Genomic DNA, 18407 nt, shown 5'->3' on the forward strand with positions numbered 1-18407 from the left:
GTGGTTAAGCCCCTAGAGGCAAAGTGCTCCAGAGATAATATAACATGCTTCTCTTCATGCCTCTAAAAGGTGGAAGTGACAACAGAGAGCTTTTATTTTCATCCTACAGAATTATGAAGTTCCATGTAGCAAAAAGAAAGTTTAAGGAGACCTTGCGTCCGTACGATGTGAAAGATGTGATTGAACAATATTCTGCTGGCCATTTGGACATGTTATGCAGAATAAAGAGTCTCCAAACAAGGTTAGTAGATAGCATGGGGTGTTTTCAAATCCCAAAATTTCAGTACAAAGATAACTGTGTTATTTCCATTAGACCGGTAAAGAATAACTTTAAAGGTGCCCATACACTCGTCAGATTGGCAACAGATAGATAAGAAATGCATCTGATGATCTATCTGATGCGTTTTTAGAACATTTTTTACCAGGATAGAATTCCAATAGATTTCAGTTTGAAATCTATTGGAATTCTATCTGATGGCATTTTTTTGCCATCAGATTTCCATTAAGGCCAATGCAAACTGATAAGCAATCTCATCAGATCGACCTAAATTTTCCATCCTGCCAGCTCGATGGAAATCCATCGAAATCGATCGAAATCGGCCATCGATCGGTCGATTGGCCAACCTATTTGCAAACAATCAATCGATCGATCGATCGGGATCGATCGGTCGGCCAGAAAATCAGCTGAGTGTATGGGCCCCTTTAGGTGCGTACACACATCTGATATTATGCCCTTTGTAGTGAAAAACCACACATTTGAACGACTTTTCAATGAAACAAAAAGTCGTTCAGATTCCTTGTACACACAGACCACAAAACATTTGAGATGCTAATTACAGCTAATTTACATGTCGTTTGACTGGTCAATGGACTGGATAGAACAATGGACCAAATCAAATGACTGATCAAACGACTTGTTGTGTGAACGTTTATTAGTGTCAAACTGATAGACTTTCAAACAACAAGTCACTTGTACACGTGCGGACGCCGAGCGGATCAGTTAAAACTGTTGCTATCAGTCTAACGGCCGTTCGTACACACGCTAAACTGTCGTTCAAACGACCAGTTTGAATGACATGTTGTTCAGAAATATCAGACGTGTGTACGTACGTTTACCAATGATCATTTAAAGTGGACTCTGACGTGTGAAAGTGGTTATCAGGTTTCTTTTTGTTTGTCTGCCACATGATGTTGCTACTACACCATGTAATCAGGTAAACCATTGATATCTACTTGATATTGATAATTTGCCTGTGTACATTCTTGTTCATTATCAGATTAGATTCTAGTATGAATCTGATCTAATGTCATGAGGCTGGCGACATATTCTTTTACTATAAAGGGACGATGGAGCAGCATGGAGCAGGCAGGATAAGTAGGAGAACAATTCCCTCAACCAAGTTGGTTCCATTCCAGTACACATGCTGGAATCTTGACAGAGGTGGCGCTGACCACCTTGGCCAAGAACCATCTAGCATGCGTACAAGGCTCAATAGTTTATGATGGCATTCACAATCAGTGGTCTACACTGGATAAATAACTTCACTTTTCTCATTTTGTCCAACCCCTTTATGCTTCCTGTGGGTGCACTGCTGTTTGCAATTGCAGCTTTCAATGGTTTGTTGCCGGAAGAGACAGGCTAAAGTTCTAAGTCATAGCTCCTTGTCAGTTTGTTAGCCTCATAGTCAAGGACTGGAATCTAAAAACAATAACTAGCACCTTATAGAACCTGTATATAAGCAGCCGTGTCACTTTAACCACTTGCCGACCGCACGCTTATACCGTGCGTCGGCAAAGTGGCAGCTGCAGGACCAGCGACGCAGTACTGCGTCGCCAGCTGCAGGCTGATTAATCAGGAAGCAGCCGCTCGTGCGAGCGGCTGCTTCCTGTCAAATCACGGCGGGGGGCTCCGTGAATAGCCTGCGGGCCGCCGATGGCGGCTCGCAAGCTAAATGTAAACACAAGCGGAAATAATCCGCTTTGTTTACATTTGTACGGCGCTGCTGCGCAGCAGCGCCGTAAAGCAGATCGGCGATCCCCGGCCAATCAGCGGCCGGGGATCGCCGCCATGTGACAGAAGACAGCCTGTCACTGGCTGCACAGGACGGATAGCGTCCTGTGCAGCCCAGATCTCCCGGGGGAGCAGGTAGGAGAGGGAGGGGGGAGAATGTCGCCGCGGGGGGGGCTTTGAGGTGCCCCCCCCGCAAAATGCCTGCAAGTAGGAGCGATCAGACCCCCCCTGCACATCATCCCCATAGGGGGGAAAAAAGGGGGGCGATCTGATCGCTCTGTGTGGCCACGGATCTGTGCTGGGGGCTGCAGAGCCCACCCAGCACAGATCCAAACAAACAGCGCTGGTCCTTAAGGGGGGGTAAAGGGTGGGTCCTCAAAGAATAATGACAACAGAACAGTGGGACAGTCTGCTGCAAGGGGCTGGAGAAAGCCCCAGGTGAGTAAAGCTGATTTTTTATTTTTAGCCTGATGATTCCTTTAAGCATTTGTCCAGAACAATTATCACTCAGAATCTGGCTTTCATTACAGCTGAATTCTGAAGCTACACACAGATTCACTATTACTGTTGCCCAAAACAATCATTAGAGATAGGTTTCAGTGGCAGTTTAGGAACAAGAGCTGTAAACACATGCTGCTTGTCTCCCAGCAGAAGATGTGTATAGTGGCACCACACCACAGGGCTTCCTTCTCAGGTGCTGCAGCAATAATAGCAGTCATGGGACAGCAATCCATCCTATGATTGCTATAGGAGGGGCCAGTGAAATTAGTGGACACAGATTTTTGGTCACAACGCTAAAAACAATTACCTCGGAGAAAGATAATGTAAAATGTGTACATAGCTTACTTGGTGGCACTAAGCAAAAGTATGCCTTTGTTGTGCCAGTCTTCTTTGTACCTGTTTTGATAAATACAAAACACAGTCCTTTGTGTGAGCACATCTTTTTATTTCATGTACACCATGCAAACCAGCTACAGTTGTAATCTACAATCAAGAGCTGCAGTCAGGGCCGGCCCGCTCATGAGGCGGGGTGAAACATTTGCCTCAGGCGGCAAACTTCAAAGGGCGGCACCCGCCCGGGGGGGCCGGCCGCCGAGCCAGAGGGGTAGCGGGCAGGTCGGGGGTATTGTGCCTAGCGGTGGGGAGGGGGGTCGGACCCCCCCTCCCTCGCCTAGGTCCCCCGAGGGGGGTCGGACCCCCCCTCCCTCGCCTGGGTCCCCCGATCTGCGCTCCCCTCCAGCCTGTAATTAGTAAGCTGCTGCCAGATCGTAAGAGGCACGGGCGGGGAGGACTCACCTTTTCCGCGCTCATGAGGCGGGGTGAAACATTTGCCTCAGGCGGCAAACTTCAAAGGGCGGCACCCGCCCGGGGGGGCCGGCCGCCGAGCCAGAGGGGTAGCGGGCAGGTCGGGGGTATTGTGCCTAGCGGTGGGGAGGGGGGTCGGACCCCCCCTCCCTCGCCTGGGTCCCCCGATCTGCGCTCCCCTCCAGCCTGTAATTAGTAAGCTGCTGCCAGATCGTAAGAGGCACGGGCGGGGAGGACTCACCTTTTCCGCGTTCCAGCGAGCGCTCCACTGACGTCACTTCCTGCATCGCCGCCCACTGTATTGTAAGTGGACGGCGATGCAGGAAGTGACGTCAATGGAGCGCACGATGGAACGCGGAAAAGGTGAGTCCTCCCCGCCCGTGCCTCTTACGATCTGACAGCAGCTTACTAATTACAGGCTGGAGGGGAGCGCAGATCGGGGGACCCAGGCGAGGGAGGGGGGGGTCCGACCCCCCTCCCCACCGCTAGGCACAATACCCCCGACCTGCCCGCTACCCCTCCGGCTTGGCGGCCGCCCCCCCCCCCCCCCGGGCGGGGGGGGGGGGGCGGCAGCAGCTCTGCCACATTTGCCTCAGGCGGCAAAAAGTGACGGGCCGGCCCTGGCTGCAGTTATGGCCTCGACTCTGCTTTGTAGTTTCCTAATAACTCATCGGCACAGCTTATATTCATTTACTTGTCCTCAGGCTATCTTTGGATTGATAGGTGAAAGTGGACAAAAGGGGAATGAACAATTGAGGAAATCATCCATTTAAATATGCAGACAGTATGTCTTGATATTTGCACCAATGACAATAGATGGATATTTTATTATAATGCTAAACTGTATCATGCTTCAGTTTTTCTTTACTTTGTACAGGGTTGACCAGATTCTAGGAAAAGGACAAATTACAGCTGATAAAAAGACTCGTGAAAAGAGTGTCTCTGAAATTGAGACTGCAGATGACCTTAGTATGTTGGGTCGTGTGGTTAAAGTTGAAAAGCAGGTAAAACTGTAATCATTGTAGTCTTATTACATGTAAAATACTGTTTTTTTTGTGCACCTGTTTAGACAACAGTAGTCAGAATGGAGAGGTGTGAGGCTGAGCAAATGTGGGGATAAGAAGCTCCGTTCACCTGCAGCATCTTCCCCATGTACACTTTTCCACACCCACCTGCCCTTCACCACACCCATACACCTAACAATTTTCCCGCCGATATACAGCAGATTTGATCACTGTGTTTGAGTCTGCTGTGAAATCGTTGCGCAAACGCTGACAGAACAATTGATTTCTGTCCAAAATCCATCGTTCCCGTCAATTCCCGTCGATCCGTCCGTGCAGAAGATTTCACTCGATTGCCGGCGGGTCAGGAGTGCGTCGATAGCGGCGTTCAAATGTCTGATGACCGACGCTAGCGGCAATACATTACCTGCTCCAGCCGGCGCGTCTCCCCTGGTCTCCGCGCTCGGCTCCTCCAGCTTCACTGAACTTCCTGTCCCGGCAGGAAGTTTAAGCAGTAGAGCGCCCTCTACTGTTTTAACTTCCCTGGCAGAAAGTTCAGTGAAGCTGGAGGAGGCGAGCACAGAGAAGAAGACAGCGGAGACCAGGGGACACTCGCCGGTCGGAGCAGGTAATGTATGCGGGGGAAGGGGGCAGCGGCAGCTTCACAGATTGTGATCGGTTTCATGCTGAAATCGATTCACAATCTGTTTGCAGTAAAGGCAGCCATACGATCCCTCTCTAATCAGATTCGATCAGAGGGGGATTTATCTGTTGGTCGGAACTGATGGCAAATCGACCAGTGTATGGCTACCTTAATGCTGGGCATACACGGGTCGATCCGGCGGCCGATTAGCCGCCGGATCGACTCCCGCCGGGTTCCCGCTCGTCCGTGCGTACGGATCGATTCCCGCTAGTCCCCGCCGGCGGGGATCGAGTGGGGAATCTATCCGGCAGGTCATCGGACCTGACGGTTATTATCAATCGAGTCATCAGCGGCTCGATTGATAAGGAAAGAAACGTACCATGTATGCTAGGCATTAGAGGAGAAAATAGCTATAGGAGGTTGGCTGTACAGTGTTCACTCATTCTCCAGTGTTTGGAGTCTGCTGAAAAAACTCATTGTGTATTCCCAGCATTAGTTTAGGACCTCAGTACCTCTTTTGTTTCCGATGCCTCATGCATTGTTCTGGCTGCCATACACTTTGATTAGGATGCGCATTGGTATGCACTTAGAAACAAATGCTATTCTTTGCCAGAATTCTGAAGGGGGCCTGTCACGGAATAGCCGTGAGAAACGCAGGTGAATCTAGAGAATTCACAGTCGCTTTCCTGATCGCTCCCTGTCGGATCTGTGCAGTCATGCAAGCGATCCGAAAACGACATTTTTGTGTTGTTTTAAATCCAGAGATCTGTTCCCCTGTGAGCCAAAGCAGTCCCCTCACCCCTCATGAATGCCTCACCACTCAGGAATCTCGCACGTGGCAGGGTTCCCTGCAGGGCCTAGCTCATTCCCCCTACAGCAGATGTCCCCATGAAAAGGACCAGGAAACTGGCTCCACAGGGGGGCCATAGAAAGCCAGTCGATCCGGCACCGAGCATGGGCCATAAGGAAAGCATGGGTGATATGATTTCCTGTCGGCATACGAAAACCGTATGTCGCACAGCTATAAAATTCATATCGTCTTGTCCGGTAAAATCTGGCCATCGTGCTGATATGAAATTCCTTGGGATAGACCGTCCGGTTATCGAGATATTAATCTTCTCAGGAGCCTGACCCGCTGGCTTAGCCGTGTCTGATGTCATATTAATCTGTATTTTCCAACAAGTCTGAAGCTGTTACCCCCCTAAATATAACGTGTATGGTTCAGGAGTTACAGCATTTCATAAGTTTAGCCCTAAAATCTCTCAGAGGGAATGAACTGTCATTGGTGGGTGACTCAGAGGGGCGGCATTGCCACACCCCCAAACCAGCTTCATCAAAAGCACCTGGCCAGCAGGCGGGCGGGGAATTCCTCCCTTTACCATCTTCATGACAAGCTGCTGCCAGCCAGAGGACATAGGGCTGGTGGCCATTTTGCTGACCCATCTGAACAAAGAACTCTAAGAACTTGAAACCGTTTTGCTTGAACTTGATTGGAAACCAGAACTCTGATTTTTCCCACAAAAAGGACATCTTTCCAGGAACTAAGTATTTTTCTCCCTTCTTTTATTTTTCATTCTGGCTATTACTGTTTTCATAATTGTTGGTTTTCATAATTGTCTGTATATATTAATTATTTATATTGCGTGAATAAACGACTTTCTCCAAGTCATTCACTTTCCGCTACCCTGCTTATCAGCACACACACAGAAATGATCCCGGGTCTCTGAAGATACGCTACTGTTTGTTTGTTGTTGGCTAGACAGAATATCGTGTGTTTAACCGTTTTATTCGCAGGATTAGTCAGTCAGTTAGTGGGCCCCACGGTCCCATAGTAACCGCGGTGGTGGCAGTTTACTCTGAACCAGTGGGTGACGTTGTAATCACCCGTGTCTCACAGGCTCCCTTCTGAGCTGTCTGCGGCTAATTCTTAACGGTTCCTGCGCATTGACTGCGACCAGAGTTCGCACGATCTGTGCGCTGGCATCGTTTAGAAGGCTAAGTGCGGTCAGCCACTGAGGGCTCCTGTGACAGTGTTAGGCAGCGGTTGGGACCTGTGTTGTGCTGAAAGTATCTACGATAGCGCTAGCGCTATCGAGAAACGAACTAATTCGTTGGTGTAGCTGGAAGGCAATATATTTTTTATATATACAGAGAGACTGTGTAGCCAGTACCCCTTCCCCAAAGTTTTATTTTATTTGGCATGGAAATGTCCGGGAACTACCAGAACATGTGCCTAGCAGACCTGGAAAATCTTTGCGAAGAGAGGGGCATTGGCATCCTCCGCAAGACAAAACGGGACCTGATAGCCGACTTGTCCAGATGGGATACCCAGCAACTGCGGGAGCCGGGAGTGTCCGCTGAGGTGGATACCAGCCCATCTGACAATCGAGGGGAACCAGAGACTGAGACTCCGGACCGTACAGAGGTTGTGCATCCTGAGGGCCCTGCATCAACAGTTACGCCGGAGAATGTCAGTGTGGACCCCAATCCCAGAGTTTCTGACAGTACTCGCCCGGAACTGGCCAGTACTGGACTGTCCATGGGTGCTGACCCGGTAATGCAGCAGGCATTACAAAAGCTCATGGAGACTGACCTGGACAAGTACCTGCAGTACATGCGTGAGGAGCGCCAATCTGCAGAACGCAAGGCGGCTGAGGAACGCCAATCTGCGGAACGCACAGCTGCTGCTGCTGCTGCTGAACGCCACGCGGAGAGGGATGCCGCAGAGGCGCGGGAGAGACGACAGCATGAGCTCAACATGGCAAAGGTTCAACAGGCCAGCCGGAGTTCACCGCCCAGCCTCCCTGCCGAAGGAGCTGCAGCACCCGTAAGTGCAAAATTTAAATTTGCTAATATTGAAAAAGACACTGACATTGACTTGTTTTTGCGGTCTTTTGAAAAAGCATGCCGTCAGTATCGTCTGTCCCAAGACCAGTGGGCCAGACATCTGACACCTTTGCTGCGCTACAAAGCGCTTGATGCTTTCGCAGAATTGCCTGCGGAAAAGGATAATGATTATGATGCTATAAAAGACGCTATCATTACTAAGTACCAGCTGACGCCAGAAGCCTATCGCAAAAAGTTCAGGGCCTGGCAGAAAAAGTCTTCTGATTCGTACCGAGATGTGGTCAGCAGCTTGCTCACCACACTCCGGCAGTGGACTCTAGGCCTCACCAAAGGGTCTTATGGCGTCCTGGAGGACTTGATAGTCCTCGAACAATTTCTGAACATTTGCCCTGCTGATGTACGACAGTTTGTGTTAGAACGCAGGCCGACTTCAGCCACTGTCGCTGCAGACCTTGCTGAGACTTTTGCAACTACCCGGGTGGCTGATACCCGCAGAACTGTCCCATCCAGCTGGAGAGGAGGTCCGCCCAATACTCTGGCAGACTCTCCTGCCCCTGTGAGCCGTCCGCCACAGAGGCCACCCAGCGCAGCTGTTGCACCCAGGTCTGCAGCCCCTGGAGAGGTCACCTGTCACTACTGCCACAAAACGGGACACATGAAGTTCACCTGTCCGGAGCGGAGGCAGACCACCCCAACACCTGGCCCACCTGCACCTCGCCCGCGGCAGACGCCACCCGCCAGTGTACCCCAACCAGGAGCCGCATCCAACATGATGTTTGCCACGGGGACAGGGAACTCCCCCACCACCAGCAATCACCAGCTGGTTACTGTGAATGACCAGCTTGTCACTGGTTTCCGTGACACCGGAGCAGATGTCACTCTGGTGCGTGCACACCTTGTCCCCGCAGAGGCCATCATTCCTGACCAGTACCTCACCCTCACTGGAGTGGGGGGCACTCTTTCGCACATTCCCCAAGCCCGGGTGTCCATCGACTGGGGGGTGGGGGTCCACGAGAAGGTTGTTGGGATCCTGGACCAACTGCCGGTCCCCGTTTTGCTGGGGACCGACTTGGGCACGCTGGTGTCGTACTATGAACCTGCACCAAGCCCTGTGGAATGCCAGGACGGAGACGGACTCTCTGCCCACACCCAGGTACTTTGCACCCAGGGGCAAGAACAGGGGGGAGGTGGGTTGAACGTGCCCAGTTCAAGGGAACTTGTGTTTGATGTACAAACTGTCTGTGATGAAAATGTTCCTGTTACTGTTATTAATGCTTGTAACAATGATGTAGATGATGCCAATATGTGCCATTCTGAAGGTATACCTGTGCTAGCGGTAACACGCAGCCATACTTCTCAGAACCTGAGCTCAGAACAGGTGGAGGAGGTTCCGGCCTCCTCCCCCTCCTCTGACCACAGGGATGGTACCCTTCAGCCACTAGCCTCATATGCCACGGGCCAGCTGGCTGAGAGTGAGAGTGCTGCATTTGTGCAAGCACTCCAGACTGACCCTAGCCTCGAGGCCCTCAGAAAACAGGCTTCTGAGCCCCTCACAGACGAGGCTACATTCAAGGTATACTGGGAAGGTGGGAAGTTGTACAGTGAGCCTGTACACCCCACCGAAGGTGAAATGGGGATGGGTACCAAGTTGCTTGTGGTACCTAGTGCCTTCCGGGGGCATGTGCTGAAGTCCGCACATGACATTCCCCTGGCCGGGCACTTGGGGATCCACAGGACACTTGATCGTATCCGGGGACATTTCTACTGGCCTCAAATGCGGATAGATGTGACGAACTACTGCCGCTCATGTACCATTTGCCAAAAGGTAAAAAGGGCTGGGAATCCCCGCAAAGCTCCCTTGTGTCCACTGCCAATCATAGGTGAGCCCTTTCACAGAGTGGCGGTCGACATAATTGGACCATTGCCCACTCCCAGCAGCAGTGGCAAAAGGTACATCCTGACGGTGGTGGATTACGCCACCCGCTATCCTGAGGCCATGGCGCTTTCCTCCCTGAGGGCGGACAAGGTAGCCGATGCGCTACTTAAAATTTTCTCCCGAGTCGGGTTCCCTGCGGAGATGCTCTCTGATCAGGGAACCCAGTTTATGTCCGGACTTATGGAGGCCCTGTGCAAAAAGATACAGATGACGCACCTTGTCTCCAGTCCCTACCACCCGCAGACCAATGGACTGTGTGAAAGGTTCAACGGGTCGCTGAAGCAAATGCTGACCACGTTTGTTGAGTCGCAAGGTGGGGACTGGGAACGATACCTGCCTCATCTGTTGTTTGCATACAGGGAGGTGCCGCAGGAATCTACCGGGTTCTCCCCGTTCGAGCTCCTGTATGGTAGGAATGTCCGAGGACCCCTACAATTGATGCGGGAGACGTGGGAGGGCAAGGGGGACCCCACAGATGTCTCGGTAGTGGATTATGTCCTCAAGTTCAGGGACAAGATGGAGTCCCTCACAGACATGGTAACGGAAAATATGGCCCAGGCTCAGGCCAAACAAAAACTCTGGTATGACCGCACTGCTGGAGAGAGGTCATTTGAAGTAGGTGACAAAGTGTATGCCCTTCTTCCAGTGAGGCAGAACAAGCTGCAAGCGGCCTGGGAGGGACCCTACACTATAGTGCAACGGGTAAACCCTCTGACATATCTGGTGAACATGGGAGGCAGGAAACAGAAAAGCTTTCATGTCAACATGCTGAAGGCCCACCATGACAGGACCAAGTATGTGCTGCCAGTGTGCAGCCGGTTAGAGCAGGAAGAGGCAGACCCCCTGTTAGACCTGCTGGCTGACATACGAGATGTGGACAGCGACCTAAGCGTCAACCCACAACTCTCCTCGTCCCAGCAAGAGCAATTGCAGGAGGTTCTGGGTCCGTACCAGCACACCTTCTCTGGTGTCCCGGGGCGGACCAGTCGGGCAGTGCATAGGGTAGATACGGGCACCCATCCCCCCATCAGGCAATCCGCTTACCGCGTCTCCCCAGAGGTGCAAGCGGACATGCAGAAAGAGGTGAGGGAGATGCTAGAGCTAGGGGTTGTTCAAAAGTCCTGTAGTGCCTGGGCAGCCCCTGTTGTCCTGGTCCCCAAGAAGGACCAGACAACTCGGTTCTGCGTGGACTACAGGAAGTTGAACGCCATCACCACTACAGACGCCTACCCCATGCCTCGCATTGATGAGTTGTTGGATACGCTGGCGTCCGCCAGGTACCTATCAATCATGGATCTGAGCCGGGGGTACTGGCAGATACCCCTTGCACCTGACGCCAGGCAGAAGTCGGCCTTCATCACCCCTTTTGGCCTCTTCGAGTTCACGATGATGCCCTTTGGGATGAAGAACGCTCCTGCCACGTTTCAGCGGGCCGTAAACGACCTGCTGGAGGGACTGCAAGGGTTCGCTGTAGCGTACTTGGATGACATTGCGGTGTTCAGCCCCACCTGGGAGGAACACCTCAAACACCTGTCCCAGGTACTAGAGAGGCTGGCCGCAGCCAATCTGACAGTTAAGCCGAGTAAGTGTCAGATTGGTATGACCGAGGTGCAGTACTTAGGTCACCGGGTGGGGGGTAACACCCTGAAACCTGACACGGGAAAGGTTGACGCCATCCTGGCATGGCCTCGGCCTATCACGAAAAAGCAGGTCCAGGCGTTCCTGGGGACCGCCGGCTACTATAGGAAATTTGTTCCAGCCTATAGTACCCTGGCGAAGCCCCTGACCGATGCCACTAGCAAGAAACACCCCAAGGTTGTTAGCTGGACCCCCGCTTGCGAGAACGCCTTCCAAGCGTTGAAGCAGGCACTCGCGAGTGCCCCTGTGCTTCAAGCCCCGGATTTCAGTCGTCGGTTTGTTGTGCAAACCGATGCCTCTGACTACGGTCTCGGCGCAGTCCTCAGCCAGGTGGATGGAAAGGGAGATGAACACCCTATCCTCTACCTGAGCCGGAAGCTCCTGCCCCGAGAGGTAGCCTACTCCACAACTGAAAAGGAGTGCCTAGCGATTGTGTGGGCCCTACAGAAACTACAATCGTATCTGTACGGCCGCTCCTTCACGATCATTACCGACCATAACCCCCTCAGTTGGCTAAACCGTACTGCTGGGACCAATGGCAAGCTCCTACGGTGGAGCCTGTCATTGCAACAGTACGACTTTACGATCCAACACAAAGCAGGCAGCCGACACCAAAACGCAGATGGGCTGTCCCGGTGTCAGGGGGAACTGGTCCCGACAGCGCAAATGGCTGCTACGGCGGATGTCTTGCTGACAACCCCCTACACAGCATCAGGAAAGGGAGGTGTCACGGAATAGCCGTGAGAAACGCAGGTGAATCTAGAGAATTCACAGTCGCTTTCCTGATCGCTCCCTGTCGGATCTGTGCAGTCATGCAAGCGATCCGAAAACGACATTTTTGTGTTGTTTTAAATCCAGAGATCTGTTCCCCTGTGAGCCAAAGCAGTCCCCTCACCCCTCATGAATGCCTCACCACTCAGGAATCTCGCACGTGGCAGGGTTCCCTGCAGGGCCTAGCTCATTCCCCCTACAGCAGATGTCCCCATGAAAAGGACCAGGAAACTGGCTCCACAGGGGGGCCATAGAAAGCCAGCCGATCCGGCACCGAGCATGGGCCATAAGGAAAGCATGGGTGATATGATTTCCTGTCGGCATACGAAAACCGTATGTCGCACAGCTATAAAATTCATATCGTCTTGTCCGGTAAAATCTGGCCATCGTGCTGATATGAAATTCCTTGGGATAGACCGTCCGGTTATCGAGATATTAATCTTCTCAGGAGCCTGACCCGCTGGCTTAGCCGTGTCTGATGTCATATTAATCTGTATTTTCCAACAAGTCTGAAGCTGTTACCCCCCTAAATATAACGTGTATGGTTCAGGAGTTACAGCATTTCATAAGTTTAGCCCTAAAATCTCTCAGAGGGAATGAACTGTCATTGGTGGGTGACTCAGAGGGGCGGCATTGCCACACCCCCAAACCAGCTTCATCAAAAGCACCTGGCCAGCAGGCGGGCGGGGAATTCCTCCCTTTACCATCTTCATGACAAGCTGCTGCCAGCCAGAGGACATAGGGCTGGTGGCCATTTTGCTGACCCATCTGAACAAAGAACTCTAAGAACTTGAAACCGTTTTGCTTGAACTTGATTGGAAACCAGAACTCTGATTTTTCCCACAAAAAGGACATCTTTCCAGGAACTAAGTATTTTTCTCCCTTCTTTTATTTTTCATTCTGGCTATTACTGTTTTCATAATTGTTGGTTTTCATAATTGTCTGTATATATTAATTATTTATATTGCGTGAATAAACGACTTTCTCCAAGTCATTCACTTTCCGCTACCCTGCTTATCAGCACACACACAGAAATGATCCCGGGTCTCTGAAGATACGCTACTGTTTGTTTGTTGTTGGCTAGACAGAATATCGTGTGTTTAACCGTTTTATTCGCAGGATTAGTCAGTCAGTTAGTGGGCCCCACGGTCCCATAGTAACCGCGGTGGTGGCAGTTTACTCTGAACCAGTGGGTGACGTTGTAATCACCCGTGTCTCACAGGCTCCCTTCTGAGCTGTCTGCGGCTAATTCTTAACGGTTCCTGCGCATTGACTGCGACCAGAGTTCGCACGATCTGTGCGCTGGCATCGTTTAGAAGGCTAAGTGCGGTCAGCCACTGAGGGCTCCTGTGACAGGGCCTTGGTCTTTTACTCCTATAACTCATCTAGCCTATGTGCATAGACTTTATGGAATCTGTCAACACTGGTGTGGAGGTGGTCATAGAGCTTTCTGCCTATAGACATCTTTTCAAATGTTTCAAATGTTCCCATGTATAGAAGACCACAGTTTGCAGCCATGTTGTGTTGAATTCGGTAATACTGAAGCACTTGCTGCCTGCTACTACTTTGACCCCTTTCATTTCCCTTCTGGCATCAGTTGCCAAAACGCAGGGCCAGCACTTCTATAGGGGAAAACTAGGCACCATAAGATCTCCTTTAAATTTTATTGTGGAGCCCAGGACCCATGCAAAGTTTTCAGCAGCTAGCGACTCACCTGTCCTGGCGGCTGCGCTCCTCCATTAGTGCTTGGCTCCATAAATTCCCATTTTCATCCTCTTGGCTACTTCTTTTCAGTGACCCAGCGGCATATTATGTAATAATATCTGTTAGTAGAGACAAGGTGGTTGGCACTAAATGCTTGGCTGACCAAAAGAACTGTTCACCATTCCCTTCAGGCTGTGCTCACATGTAGACCTTCAATATCTCTATATCTTTAATATCATCCATATCTTCAATATCACCTCTACTGCTGCATTATGTAATGATATGTGCCGGGTTACAAAGCAGAGGTACCTCTGTGAGGATGAAGATGGGAACGTACTGAGCCATTGTCTAATGGAGGAGGGTGCAAGGACAGGTGAGTTGCTACTATACAGAAAACTTTGCAGGGGACCACAATAAGGTTGGGGGGGGGGGGGGCTGGGGTGGCACAGCAGGAGCTTGTGGGGTCCTGGGGTTGGTGTGGAAATTTGGCAGAAACAAAGGGTTCCTAATGCCAATTGGAGGGGGATGTCAGGTGGGGGGTCATTGTAGCTAGGACCAGCCCTAACAAAATGTTTCTGATTTCTAATTGCTTGTCTACAGGTGCATACGACAAATGGCACATTTCCTGCTTCTTGTTGTTTGCTGATAGGCACCAAATTTAATAGATTTGTGTTTTTATTGTTAACAAAAAATAAAATAAAAGCATGATCACAAATGCCTAAATCAAAAGGTTCCTTATGCATTCTTATGCATGCTGGTGTTTTGCTATTCTTCTAAGTTTGCATCATGTTATTTTTGGATAGTAAAGCCTCATACACATATATAAGGGCTGTTTCCCAGCAGGGAGCAAGACTCGATTCTGTGGACGACAGCTCAGGGCTGAGTCTGTACAGCTAGTGATGCAGTCTGCCTGAATGAAAAAGAGATAAGGGCAGACGGCGTGTCGCTCAATGGAGTGAGTAGAAGAGTAATATCCTCGATGAATGAGCTATTATGCTATCCTCTTAGTGTTTAGAGTGTTGTCTAGCTGTTTGGCCACATAATGATGGAAATATGTACTGGCCATTATGGTTGTACTCTAATAATGCACACAGGCCCAGATTTACCTCACAGGAGCCTATAGGCACTGATGTCCTGGCACCTTAGACCTCGCCCTCCACAAACCTACAAACCCCTACATACTGCACCACAAGTGTACTGGCTGTCCCAGCTGTTACTTCTCACTTATTTCCCTTGCCTGTCATAGGTAGCTACAGGTGTCCCTTAGTATTAGGTAGCCAGACACACCCACACTATTAGTAGCTAGAGGTGCCCCCAAGTATTAGGTCGCTAGAGGAACCTCAGTATTAGGTGCCCCTGACCGAAGGGAGTTCTGGTTAGTGGAATGCTGAGAGGTGAGTAACCGCTCATCTACACTCTCATCAGAACTCTGCATAGGGAAGAAGAGAGAGAGGCACTTGGGGAGGGGAGTGAGTCACCTTTCCATCATCAGGCGCCTGTAGGCACAGTGCCTTATGGTAAATCCGGCCCTGAATGCACATAAAATGGTTTTATATGAATTAAGTACAGTAAGTATGTATTAAATTTGTTTATTATTTCATCTGCAGGTACAATCCATTGAGTCAAAACTAGACAGCCTACTTGACATCTACCAACAGGTCTTAAAGAAGGGATCTGCCTCAGCACTGACTTTGGCTTCATTTCAGATGCCATTATTTGAATGTGAACAAACCTCAGATTATCAAAGTCCAATAGACAGCAAAGATTTGTCCAGTTCTGCACAGAACAGTGGATTCATAACAAGATCATCCAGTGCCAACATCCCTCGGGGGTTACAGTTTGTACTAACACCAAATGAATTTAGTGCACCTGCTTACTATGGATTTAGTCCAACAATGCAAAGCCAAGCTACACAGGTGTCAGTAAATGCAAGTGATGGCCCTGTAACTATGGTAACAAACAGTATAACAAACCAAATAAGCCAGGCCTCAAAGCCGACAGCGCCAACAACATTACAGATACCAGCTGCACCCTCCCTGAAGCATTTCAATAGGCCCGAACCAATCCACATAATTCCTATGACCACAAAAGAAGATATTTGTGATGTTACCTCCTGCCTTGTTGCCTCAAAGGAAAGTGTACCATCTACACAAGCCAGTTTAGGAAAAAATTTTGTAAGAAGGAAAAGCCTTGATGCAAATAATGGAGTACAGACTTCAGTTCCCATTAAACATAAAGATTTTGGTAAATCAATTTCTGTGCAAAATCTTATTCAGTCAACAGAAGAATTAAATGCACAATTTTCATGCAGTGACTCAAGTGTCTCAAGAGGCAGCCAGGAACTTTACCCACAATGGCGGGAATCAAAACTTTTTATTGCAGATGAGGAGCTGGAGACTGAAACTGAAGCTTATGATACTGCCTCTGAGCCTACAGTTGAAACCACTTTATTATCTGACTCTTTGAGGACTGGAATAACAGTTTCATCTCAAAGCATTAGCAAATCTAGGGATGGTACAGACAACCTAAGCCCTCCTCGTGTTAAACATAAATAACATTTTTTAACCTTTTTTTTTTCTTAGTGTTTATGGTTCCAGCTTATCCATGTCATTGCATGAACTATTTTGAAAGCCCTTAAATTAAGAGTAATAGATTCAGAAGGTAATTGAAAGGCAGGCCGCTTTAAGGCCATCTCTTCTGGCTGCATGAAAATGCATGTTTAAAAGGAAGAGTACAAATTAAATAATGGTATATATATCTATATTAACTTTAACCCTACAAACGTATATATGACGCTGGTAAAAACATCTACCAAGCAAAGCCAAAAATAGTTTAACACAGTTTAAAAAAGATCTATGGGAAATACTTGTATTTGATGGTACTGCCCAAAGCACCTTGATTTCAAATATATATATCTAAAATATTCTGTCCAAATGAAAAGTATATAGTTGTGTTTACAGTTAAAAAATAAAAAGATGTTACAGCTGCTAGCATTTGTACCAAGGAACGTAAAGAACTTGAATTGCTGCTAGTTGTGACTAGGAATACACATTACATCACGTCTTTCTAATGCACACATAACATGAATGTTGATTTCTGTATATTTTAGGTGAATTAGTGTTGTAACAAAAATACAAACATTTGCACATCACTTTCAGGTCGTTCTTAGGAACATTCTTTTCCTATATAAAATTTATAACACATGAAAAAAAAGTCACTGAAGTCTTAACCATATTAAATGCTGTACAAATTTTTCATGAAGGACTTAACCTGTTTACGAAGAAATAACATCTGCCTCCATATTTCTTTTTAAACTCTTCTTGGGTGTTAAATGATAGGCTTGTTATGTGAACGTACTTACATACTGTATATTATATATATGGACTCCATGTCTAGAAAACATACTTCAAGGGATGTCATTTCAGAAGGTAGAGCACTGTGGTCAATATGACTTTTGTTTTCCTTCCATAGCCTTGTATCTATCAAAGCCATCTTTGCAAAGACTAAACTCTCCCATTCAGAATTAATAACTCCAGTCATCCTGAAATGATGTCCCTGACTTGCAAATTTATTCTTATGTTCTATTGTTTATCTCGCATGAACAAACAAATTGGACGATCAATTCCAAAAAACTGTCTGAAGCACAAAAAGCTTATTACTGTTTGCCATTTCATACACCGTTTTGAAGTTTTATTTAATCCGTACAATATCAGTTTGATCTTACCAAAAGCTTGTTTACTAATAACTTTGTGACATTTTCTAGGGTATCTCAACATCTCAGCTCATACTAGAAATAACTTATTTTGAATGTCTTCATCTTTTTAGCCAAATAACAAACCCTGTAAATTAAGAAGCATTGTATAATGTGTACATCGATACAGAATTTTTTTTCATATTATTTAAAAGAAATGTTTCACGTGCCTTTATTTCATTGTACATTGCCATATCTAATAGGTATGCATTTTAGTAGAAGATTATAAAATATAAAATGTTTTTTTTTTTTTTTAAAAGGACAAAAACAGATCTGTTACTTTTTTTTTCTTCATTAGACTCAACAGGTACCCTTAGTCAGTTTTATTGGTAATTTATTCACACATAACTTGGTAAACTGTATTTGCCTTAAATGAAATGCTTGAGAGCTTGAAATTTACTAGTTTTAAATTAATTTATTTAATAAAATTTTGTGCACATATCTGGGCAATTCTATGATGCATATATATAAAAAGAATATATTGGATATTTTTCCTCAAAGTGGAAATAAAGAGGGAATATGTTTTCATTTGGTCATTGCTCATGTTTGTCTTTTTTCCTATATACTGTGGATCCAACTAAATAGAAATCATGATGTCCCAATTTCAGCCACATGTTATGGGATAGAACCGGCTCTGTTGAGCTTTGATTGCTGGTCAGGTCTACACTGCCAGGAATGGCTCACTTCATGGGCTTGATTCACTAAACTGTGATAACTCAAATATCACACCTTATCAAAGACATCACACCTTATCAAAGATATCACACTTTATCAAAGTTAACACACCTTATCAGAGTAGC

At 48.0% G+C, this 18407-nt stretch overlaps 1 protein-coding gene across 2 annotated transcripts in view; it reads left to right on the forward strand.

Moving 5' to 3' along the window:
• KCNQ5 (potassium voltage-gated channel subfamily Q member 5) overlaps positions 1–17771 on the forward strand; it is a 745242-nt gene extending 727471 nt beyond the window's left edge. For both annotated transcript variants that reach the window (XM_068281488.1, XM_068281487.1), the window contains exons 12-14: positions 110–241; positions 4194–4320; positions 15464–17771. In XM_068281488.1, the coding sequence (XP_068137589.1) occupies positions 110–241; positions 4194–4320; positions 15464–16411 (1207 nt within the window). In that variant the 3' untranslated portion in view covers positions 16412–17771. The remainder of the gene's footprint in view (positions 1–109; positions 242–4193; positions 4321–15463) is intronic.
• The last annotated feature ends 636 nt before the right edge of the window (positions 17772–18407 follow it).

Source organism: Hyperolius riggenbachi, chromosome 4, assembly GCF_040937935.1.
Source record: "Hyperolius riggenbachi isolate aHypRig1 chromosome 4, aHypRig1.pri, whole genome shotgun sequence".
In the NCBI taxonomy this organism is placed as follows: Eukaryota; Metazoa; Chordata; class Amphibia; order Anura; family Hyperoliidae; genus Hyperolius; species Hyperolius riggenbachi.